Source organism: Hippocampus bargibanti, linkage group LG17, assembly GCF_051943395.1.
Source record: "Hippocampus bargibanti isolate YZ-2025 linkage group LG17, ASM5194339v1, whole genome shotgun sequence".
Lineage (NCBI taxonomy): Eukaryota > Metazoa > Chordata > Actinopteri > Syngnathiformes > Syngnathidae > Hippocampus > Hippocampus bargibanti.
Genome location: NC_142750.1, coordinates 12,746,006 through 12,757,082, shown reverse-complemented (window position 1 = coordinate 12,757,082; position 11,077 = coordinate 12,746,006). Strand labels below are relative to the sequence as shown.

Sequence of the window (11,077 nt, the reverse complement as noted above, 5' to 3'; positions counted from 1 at the left end):
GTTAAAAGGACTGCCGGCATGACCATTCAGTGTTGGGTCATTGTTTGTTTCACTCTGTCAGGTTTGTTTCATCTTATGTTTTACCTCATGGTTTAGTTTGTTATTTGCACCTTTCTGTTCTGATGACTATGTTTTTTTTAGATTTTGTTCTTGCCAACTTTATTTAATACAATTTGTCATATACACCCTGATCCTCCTTCCTGCCTGCATTTTTTTTAGGTCCACCACCATCACCTTGCAAATCATGACAGTATTTGGAAAACATGTATATATTATATTTGAAAAACGTTTTTCAATCATTGAAGATGCGCCTTATAGTCCAGTGCGCCTTATATATGGAAAACGTTTGAAAATATACAATTCATTGGGGTTGCGTCTTATACTCCGTTGCGCCTTATACACCGGAAATTACGATATGGAGAGACACTGTAAACAGTATTGCATTCTACAGCGTTCCATTCTACGGTGCCTATCATCTGCATTTCTTTACCTGTCCTGCCAGCATCTCATATAACAGAACACCATAAGCCCACCAGTCCACTGATTTTCCATACGGTTGGTAGGCTATAATCTGACAGAGATGAGAAGATGACACAAGAGGGTGAGTTGAGTGAAATAAGAAGGAAAAAAAATAATAACCAAACCCCACCAAACCAGCCTCCCCATTAACTCCAAAGACGCTTTCTCACACCCAATGCGCTACTGAACTAAAGTGAAGCAAGTCGTCGGTGAGCGTTTCCTCACCATGAGCGCCTCACCTCTGGTGCGATGTAGTCGGGCGTGCCACAGAAAGTCCGCGTGGACATGCCTTCATACATGTTTTCCTTGCACATGCCAAAGTCGGCGATTTTGATGTGGCCTTCCGAGTCCAGCATGACGTTGTCCAGTTTCAGGTCCCTGCAATGCAAGCGCTCATCTTGAGGGGAAATGACAACCTCACTCTTTGCTTCAGTTTTCGTATCTCTACTGACGATTTACTCAGAGGTTGGCTGGTTGTCGAAATTGTTTGATATAAATTGGGTAGGTTTTGCTAAAATCTTTCTTATCAGTGTATACCTGTCTTTGCCCTCTTTCATCACTCAAAAAAATGACACTGGCCTTTTAACTCATTCACTGCCATTCCCAAATTTATTCGGGAATTGAAAATATGACATGGAGTACCATTCCCGAATTTAGTTTTTCTTGCTGCGACTGCCGATAAAGCGCTGGCCAGCCCTCTGGCAATTTTTTGTCCTTTCCACAAGGGGTAGCATTCCATATGTATGTATTGCATTGTATTTTGGACAGCTACCATCATTTAGAGCTCATATCACTCCAGACCCACATAATTTAGGAATTAACTTTTTTTTCTGATGAAAGAAGAGAGTTTCAGGTTTCTAACGCTGTATTGAATGTTTATGTAGTCCTAAAACTCAATATCATGTGGGTCCTGGAATTTGAGTGACAACGACAAACACCCTGGCACTGAAGTGGACACATTTTTGTAAATGTCTGGCAGTGAATGAGTTCATACGGTGAGCCCGATGTAAAAATATTGTACATGTCAAATGTTACCCACCTGTAGATAATTCCTTTCCGGTGTAAGAAAAATAGCCCAATGGCAATCTCAGCTGCATAAAAACTGTCGGGGGTGAAGATGGGGTGGGGCAAAGATGAAATGATGAAACAATAAGTCAAATTGTATTGCATCATGAGGGACCAAAAAATAACAACAACAAAAACATACACGGCCTGCGGCTCCTTGAACTTGCCCATACGCTGGATATGATACATGAGGTCTCCCCCGTTGATGTACTCCATCACAAAGTAGAGGCGATCCTAAACACAAACTAGACAAGTCAATCTCACTCTTTCATTGCAACCAGTAAGCAGGAAATTGGAATCAGAGATGGATGTCTCCCAATGTGTGTGTGTGTATATATACGTGTGTGTATATATATATATATATATATATATATATATATATATATATATATATATATATATATATATATATATATATATATATATATATATATATATATATATATATATATACACACACACACACACACACACACACACAGACACACAGGTAACATCCGAGTTACGACTGGGTTCTGTTCCGACAAAAAACGGTCGTAAGTCAAACGGTCGTAAATCAAAATGCATTCAAAATGGCTGACGCAAGGTTTATAAGACAGAATAGTATACGATGTCAATCTGTTGTTTTTAAGCAACGTTTTCTATTGAATAATATTATCTACCAAAATGTTGACAGTTCATTTATAAATCTCATAACTTTTAGTGTCATTTTAATCATTTTATATTCCGTTTTATCGAATTACTGTTATTACTATTAATTATTACTGTGCCAGCGCACGCTTTCTGCTGACCCGAATACGCACGGCTTCCCACGCATGCGAGCTCTCCAAAAATGATTCTCACTGCTAACGGAGAAGCCAGAAGAGGTCACCAGTCTCAAAGAGGCGGCGGTGCCGACCGTGAGCCCGATGCGGCGTTTGCGTCGCGGCGATCCCACCCCCTCGAGCGTCGGTGGACACCCCCCTGCCCCTCTCGAATGCTGTGCGAATGAGATGCTGTCATGCTGGAGAAAATTGTTGTATGGGTTTAAGAAACAGTTATTTTGTATCCTCATGTTGTGCAATGCTGCTCCAGCAAATAAACATCCTACTTGTGCGATATTGTCACGTTCGGATTGACAGCTGGGGGCGGGGCCACGCCTCCCCGCTTCCAATCCTGTCAATTCCTTCATCATGACGCTAAAACGGGACGCTGTAAACTTGTATTTGTGCTTTGTATTACCCTGGACTTTTTATATCATCGGTGCTCGGTTCCCTGGTCGCTTGGTACTGAGAATTACCCACCACGGTCTGGAAGCAGGAGTGGAGCTGCGTGAGGAACGGCGGTTTGTCCCTCTGTGCCAGCACCCTCTTCTCAACCATGGTGCATTCTACGTCATCATCCTGGATGACCACGTCCTTCTTCAGGATCTTGATGGCGTACAGCTCCTCGGTGGACTTCATCTCGGCAAGCATCACTTTGCCAAAGCTTCCTTTCCCCAGCAGTGCCAAGAAGTTGAAATCGCTCAGACGCAGACGTTCGGCGTTACCCAAAGGGAGGCTGAAGCGCCGGTGGTCCGAAGGCGTGATGACTTTCTTTCCGTGGCCCAACTTGGCTTTCTGCGGCGGTCAAAAAACACAAAGGGGAACTTTCGGCATCCAACATCTGAACAATCTACATTTTCAATGACGAGCGGCCAGCGCACAAAACGTAAATAACCAAGACAAACTCGCGGAAGAGATGCTCTGCAAATAAAATAAGAGATTGCCGGAATGAAATCAGACTGAATTCTCAGGGTTCGTCTCAGACATTCTTTACATAACAAAATGGTTGTTTTAGTATGATAACATCAAAGACGCAGATTTCACACTTCTAAAATTATCCGCCCCCACATTGCCTTCATACTTCACAACTGTTTTTGTCAAATATTTTGAACTTTCCCTCCCATTATAATAAAATTACAGCTTCAGGGAGGGCGATGGGGTGTAAATTCTGATTTTATGTTATTCCAAGGGGCGGGTGAAAACTAACTAGGTATGAAACATTGGTTAACAAAAGCAATAAATTCCACATTATCAAGTCAACGGTTCTAAAAGGATCTTGATAGACCATAGTTGACAAAGATTCATGGCATGCCCTGATCCAAACATCCCAATTGTAAAAAAACAAACAAACAAACAAACAAACAAAACATGGGCTTACTCTTAGGCCTTATTTGCTGGCTAATGGTACCCTCTAGTGGACTTGTAGGGTTTCCAGAAGGGAAATGTATAGCTTGTGTAGATATACAGTAAAGTCTCGTTATATCGATATCGGATATATCGATAGTCCCGGTTATATCGATACTATTTCTATGCAGCACGGAGAAAATTACATGCAAACAGGGTCGGATATATTGATAGTCCCGGTTATATCGATATTTTTTCGGACTCCCTTGAATATCGATATAACGAGACTTTACTGTATTGCAAATTATCTGTTAATTTCGTCCCTTACTGACAAGGCTGTGTGCAATTGTAATGACTGGCCCGATGGTTGTCTTTGAATGACAACTATGACAAAGCTAGACGATTAAGACCCTTCCAGCTTACATCATGGACTCACCCGGCGCTGCCTGCTCACATCAAACTAAAAGGCAAGCAGCTGTTGCCAAGCCAACAATCTCTCAGTCGGCAATTAGCCCCACTTTTTCTTCTATAATGCATTAAAATGCTAACATGGGGAGGTCCAGAGGAGCCATATGGAGGGGGGGGGGGTTGTTTGACTTACTATGGGAGTTTCATTTGTGCTTTAACCACACTTGACATTCATAACACTGAACACTTCAGAAAAGTAATGGAATACAAATTCATGTACAGTAAGAAAACAGCTTCCATTGTGTGCCTTCTGGCATGTGCACCGTGTGCAATGGGAGGGATTTGTGAATCATATTCACTTGTGGACGCACAAACACAAACAGTTCAGAGTGGTACGTTGGCAGTGTAAGAAATAGAGAAACACAGAAGGAGGAGCAGGCTGAGCGGCTACCTTGACATAGTGGATATTTAACTGGCAGGCCTACCGGGAAAGAGAAAAAAAACTCACTGGTTAGTGACTGACGTTCAGGATTGGGTATATTTTTGAGTGTGTGTGTGTGTGTGTGTGTGTTGGGGGGGTGAGTGAGGGGGCAAGTTGAATTACAGTATGGCGTGCGAAGCTCGGATATGAATGACAGAGTCAAAGGCACGGCTGGAAATGAATGTGGTAACTGACTGCATCTCAGCATCGCCCCGCTGGTTTCCATGGTCACCGTCCTGTGTCATGTCAAGGTGTGAGCTTTTGAGGGGGTTAGGGGAGGGGTTAAAAGGTACGACCGATTATGAAAGGATATAGGAAAACAAAAAATAAGATTCTGCGTGTTGGGATTGCTTCAGGACGTAAACACAAAGATGACGTTAATAATGTATTTCCGTATATATGTATAAGGCGCACCAGACTACAGTGAGACCTCAACTTACAAACACCTCAACTTACAAACTTTTTGTCTTACAAACGTCAAATTTATGAAAATTAAACCTTATAATAAGCACTATTTTCATAATAAACACCCACCACGGCTGGCGGAGTGATCTTCGGCGGAAGCACACGACCGAACAGCACCAGAGGTTAAGTTACCAACAGTCCTTATGGAAGGTGACTCTCCTTCCATAAGTCATCAATGACCATCAAAAAGGTAAATAAAACTTTATTTTACAGCACAGTTTATTTCTTTAATTACAGTCGTCATGTGATGTGCCTCTCTTTCCAAACAGCAATTCCCTTTGACCTTCGATTTCCAACGCCATTCCATCAAGCCATAAATGACCATCACAAATGTAAATAAAGTGACTTTATGATACAATGCAGTGTATTTCTTTCATTACAATACAATAGCACATTTATTATACATAGAATAAGGTATGTTGTGTGTACTTTTCAGGCTTATTTAGTTGAAAAGTATATTTTATGGAAACCCGGGAACGGATTATTCGCATTTTAATGGTTTCCTATGGGATTTTTTTTTTTTTAGACACACACTTTTCGCCTTACACACTCTGTCTGGGAACCAATTAAGTTCGTGAGTCGAGGTCTCACTGTATTAAGGCGCACCTTCAATGAATGAAAAAAGTTTTCCAAATATAATATCTAAATACATAAAAGCTTTCCAAAGATAAGGCACACGACATTATGAGGCGCTACAGTAAAGGCTGATGTTACGCACTACATCTATGGGAGAAAATGGAGTCGGTGGCTGCTGACAGTCGTTGCGAGACCTGTTGTGGCTCAATATGACTTCACATATAAAGCACACCAACCAGCGTATAAGTCGCAGGATCATCTTTGGAAGAAAATCAAGGCTTTTTGGTGTGCCTTTTTCAATGGAAAATACTTGCTGATGACACACTGTTGATGAGCAAAATTTTTAATCAGTCTATGAGTATATTCATGCTTAACAGCCACAACAAAAATATACAGATGATGTTGGGGTAATTCGCTATACGAACATCTTTAAACACCTTTTTGCATCGTTGTTTTTGTTTTGGACTTCCTGATACGTCATCCTGCCCGCCTTTACATGATGTCACATCCCATTACGTCACATGCTATTGCGTTGCACCCTATCCGTCTTATAAATGCTCTCCCAGTTTCGTCTCTCTTGCTCTTCTTTTCTTTCTGCCCCTCCTCGGCCGACACCCCACGATGCCCCTGCTGTCTACAACATTAAACTAACTTATTCTGTTCAACACCTGGCTTCCTGCTGATTTAACCATCCTCTGCCATCAACACCCCGAGAAGAAATGGACCAGGAACGAACGATCACTTTCAACCCATTAGATGAAAACTTCAGTGACTGGCTGATTTACTGTATTTTCCGATGAGTAAGGCACACCCAAAAGCCTTCATCGTCTTCAAAAGATAACCCTGCGCCTTATACGCTGGTTCGCCTTATATGTGAAGTAGTGTTGAGCAGTGACGTGCGGTGAGGTTCATGGCTGGTGTGGCACTGACGTCTTCACAGTCAGATTTACAAACATATGAACTCCAGAGTAGCTTATTCACCATTTGATTGGCAACAGTTAACGTGTTTTGTTTAAAATGTCATGTCAGCATTCTTTATATACTGTATACAAACTGTAGCCTAGAAAAAAAGAATTAAAAAAACGATATCGTGTTACCTTTACTTATAAATGAAGTCCAAGTCTCTCTGTCTCAATGGAGATCACTGCTAGTGAAGAAAGTCGTCCTTGATCAGTCCTGTTCCGACTGTAATTTTTCAGTCTTTTCAGTGCTGTGAAATGACCGCTCCACTGATGCTGTAGTAGTGGAACAGTGAGCACGAGCTGGAGCAACTTTGTCGCTTCAGGAATAGTTTTAATGAGATCCTTCTTGGCCAAAAAGCTCAGAAGCTGTCCAGGAGATTTACATTCATCCCTCACCTTTTGTGAGCTATACAGTCCGGTGTTGGTCTTCCTTTAATTATTATCTCCTGTTTCGATTGAAAGTCCAGTTTAGAAAATTCTTTCAATTTAGATATATAATCCACCATTCTGAAAATAAGGCCAAGCAACACGAAAAAAATGACTGGATTGTTGCAGTTAACTTGCTAACTGTTTACTGTAGCTTGCTGTCACTAATTGGATTGGATTGGATATGCCTTTATTAGTCTCACAGTGGAGAAATTTACATTTAATTCTATTATTCTGCAGCCGAGTAGTCGCAAGAAGAATCTCTAATCACCAGCGCCCCCTGTCATGAGGCAGGAGAACTGTGTGCCTCACCTATGCACACAGTTTTGATAAAAATAAAATAAACACTGTAGTACAGTGTTTATAATGATCAGTGACTGTACATTATATACACCAGCTAAACTGTAGAAATGTAGTTCATATACTAAAAGCTTTTGAACATTTTAATCGCGATATGCAGAAGGACAGCAATGCGGTCTCACTGCAGAGCAAGCCAGCACAGTTAGCATAGTGATTGCGCAATACATGGTGAGGCTCAGCCGGCTGGTGCCTCACCGCTCGTCTCTACTTAGTATATGAACGGTAAATGTGAAAATTAAGCGATTTTGAAGAGAAAAAAAAAATCCAAAAATGGTGAAGTTAAATGGAAAAGAAAGTTAAAGTACAAATCACTAAATAAATATAACCGTTTAATTTATTTTGTCATTTAATATTTCCATGATGACAGGTGAGGCACTGGTGAGGCACTGCCTACCCTGACTGCACGTCACTGGTATTGAGTGACAACAGGTTTGGCGACTACTGTCAGCAGCCACCTCCATTTCCACCTGTAAAAATAGTGCATAACCCCATCCCCGACTGTAGCACTTTATAATGTGGTGTGCCTTCTATTTGGACAACTTTTATATATTTCGATATTATATTCGAGAAACTTTTTTCAGTCATTGCAGGTGTGCCTTATAGTGTGGTGCGCCTTATATATGGAAAAGGTTTGGAAATACGCCATTCATTGGTGCGCCTTATACCCTAGTTCACATTATACACTGGAAAATACGGTATATTTGGAGTATATTACACGGTCCAAACTCTCCCTTCAAACTAATTTCTTCTTATCTAATGTTACAATTTCTGATGAGTTATGCATTTTGAATTTGTGTGTTTTTTTTTAATTTGTGAGAAATCAAATAATGTCACATTTCACTGTAAAACATCGAAATGTCTGTTGGTGCTCACCTCAAACTTTTGCCGGAGCTCCAAATCCACGTCATCCACCTCCGGGATGGGAACATTGTAGTACTCACCCTCCTCTTGGTTCAGCAATTTGTACCTTTGAGAAACAAATACATAATTCCAGATTTTTAAATACATTATATTCATACACTGATATATTAGGAGAGCAGCAATAATTCAGTGAGGGGGGAAAAAAACAACAAATTAACCTCCAAAGTTACTCAAAACAACCAACAACCAAACATCTTAATTAAGTAGTTTTGAATGGTTGGATTTTAGAGACATGAATAACTGTGGTGGAAATGCTGCCTGTCCTATTTTATTTAGAATCTGAACAATTGAAAGTCTTGCGCGTCTCAACCGACCATCCACACGTGTGAGCTTTCATTAGCTCGGACACTCCGAACGACATGGAACCCATGAAGTCATTCCTGGTGGTCCGGTCCCAGTCCCACACCTCGATGGACAGACGCCGGTCCTTGTCCGATACTTTCAGCTTACTAAGTGCAAACACACAAATGAGAAAGGCCTTTTTTAACCATCTCGGGGACATCCGGCAAAAAGGTGGACATCTTATTATGTTAGAAGGTTTTGAAAGGGTCAATGTGGCAATATGGACAGCAGGGATCAGACAGTCTTTAAAACATGACATTTGTACTTATATCAGGGCAAAAGCAGTGTATGGGTGCATGACTCACAAGGTGAATGATTCGTTCCAGCACGGGTTCAGTGATGAACGGATTGTTCTGGTCTTCTGTTTAGTTTCATTCTTCGGGTCAGGGATGAGCTTGAGTTTAACGTAAGGGTCCGATAAACCATTTGGATCCATAGGAATCAGGTTCCTCGCTTCGCCCACTGCGACAAGAATTGAAAAGGAGATTGGGGGCGCAGTGAGGCTTAAATTTCCACAAAGTTCCACTGTGAGACACAATATGCGTTTTGGATGAACATCATTTTCACTAACAACATCCATTTCCAAGGGATGGCTCAAAGTCAAGTCGTTTTACCAAGATAATAATGCCGAGTGACTCACTAGCAATTGATAGAAAGGGGAATTTCAATCACAGAGCACACAGAAACAAAACAACTATTTGCGCTCCGACTCACACACTTAGGGTCAATTTGGAGTGTTTCTATTTATAATTGTATTTTATTTATTGCATTCTATTTGTGTGTCCTTGACAGCTTTGAAAGGCACTTAAAATGTAATGTATTATTATTATTATTATTATTATTACAGTAAAGTCTCGTTATATCGATATCGGATATATCGATAGTCCCGGTTATATCGATACTATTTCTATGCACGCACGGAGAAAATTACATGCAAACAGGGTCGGATATATCGATAGTCCCGGTTATATCGATATTTTTTCGGACTCCCTTGAATATCGATATAACGAGACTTTACTGTATTATTATTATTATTATATCGGCCTGTCAGGCATGTTTTTTTAGAATGTGGGAGGAAATCGGACTAGAAAACCCACACAGGCCCAGAAAGAACATGCAAGCAGAGAACGCCACACAGGGTCGCTGGAGCAGGGATTGAACCCACAACCTTTTCACTGTGAAGTCGATATGCTAACCCATGGGTGTCAGTCATTTTTTTGCCGCGGGCCACAGTGGAGTTAAGGTTTCCTTTCGAGGGGCCGTTATGAATTTGGGGACGGCATTAGAATGTATCATCCCCTCCACATATATGTGCTGTAGAGCGCAGAAAAAAATATTTATATTTAGTATTCAATTTTTTTAATTTTATTATTATTATTATTTTTTTTTGAGAACAGTTAGAAAAGGGAAACCATAGTCACATTGAGCATCATCTGATCCAGATATCAAAACAAAACATAGATCATAGTATTAGAATTTGAGGTAAAAAATAATGACTGTTATTGTGGTTTACATTCGACAATTTGAAATTTTGGTTCGGACTTTCACTAATTTGATTTGCTCTCGCGGGCCGAATAAAAATTATGTGGTGGGCCAGATGTGGCCCCGGGTTCTTGACTTTGACACCCGTGTGCTAACCGGTCGACTACCGGGCCGCCCTAACCCAAATCCATTTTGCAAAATAAACACACAAATAAATGAATACATAGATAAATAAATAAACACACAAATAATTCAATCAATCAACCAATCAAGTTTAAAGCGGCTATTGTTTTGTGTACCGAATAGAGGGAGCCTGCCTACCACAGTCGATGCTATTTTTTCACACACACAAAAAAAAAAAAAAAAAATACAGTAAGAGTGTATGAGGAGCACATCTTACTCCGTCAGTTTTGATCCAGAGACACCCGGAGGCAAAAAGTGTGACATTTGCCTGTGTGAGGACTGACAAATGGGAGCGCGAAGAGGGCTGTTACATAGCAACAGCAATGGGATGGAAAAGGTGTGTGTGTGTGTGTGTGTACGCTCGCGTATGGTTGGGGGCGAGAGCTTGCCACTTTCACCATGGCGACAATATCTACAGTAAATGACCATACGGACGGACTCTCATTTTTTGAGTTATGACAAAAGCATCAACAAATAGAATCTTTCATGAGGATGCACATGAGATGCAACATGTCATAAAAGCATTCGTTTTCGATGGATCCTTTTATTTTCCCCATCAACTTTATTGACTGGAAATTATTTCACAAGATACAAAAGCAATATAGTTACATTTTCCTCTATTGTTAACAACTGAGGTTCAAAGTCTGGCGGGCGTAAGGGTGTTAGTAATTAAAAAAAATGTATTCTGAATTCGAGGATTCATATCTGAGAGGGAATGACCATATTTTCCCATTGTATAA

The 11,077-nt window shown here is 40.7% G+C and overlaps 1 protein-coding gene across 4 annotated transcripts in view; it reads right to left on the bottom strand.

The window, feature by feature from the left end:
* prkcab (protein kinase C, alpha, b) overlaps positions 1 to 11,077 on the bottom strand; it is a 79,970-nt gene that overhangs the window by 6,301 nt on the left and 62,592 nt on the right. For 2 of the 4 annotated variants that reach the window (XM_089018074.1, XM_089018073.1), the window contains exons 6-14: positions 8,978 to 9,134; positions 8,645 to 8,779; positions 8,283 to 8,376; positions 4,591 to 4,620; positions 2,868 to 3,182; positions 1,727 to 1,818; positions 1,559 to 1,621; positions 759 to 897; positions 491 to 571 (exon numbers count right to left, since the gene is read on the bottom strand). In XM_089018074.1, the coding sequence (XP_088874200.1) occupies positions 491 to 571; positions 759 to 897; positions 1,559 to 1,621; positions 1,727 to 1,818; positions 2,868 to 3,182; positions 4,591 to 4,620; positions 8,283 to 8,376; positions 8,645 to 8,779; positions 8,978 to 9,134 (1,106 nt within the window). The remainder of the gene's footprint in view (positions 1 to 490; positions 572 to 758; positions 898 to 1,558; positions 1,622 to 1,726; positions 1,819 to 2,867; positions 3,183 to 4,590; positions 4,621 to 8,282; positions 8,377 to 8,644; positions 8,780 to 8,977; positions 9,135 to 11,077) is intronic. The other 2 variants (XM_089018076.1, XM_089018075.1) reach the window with 1 other exon arrangement.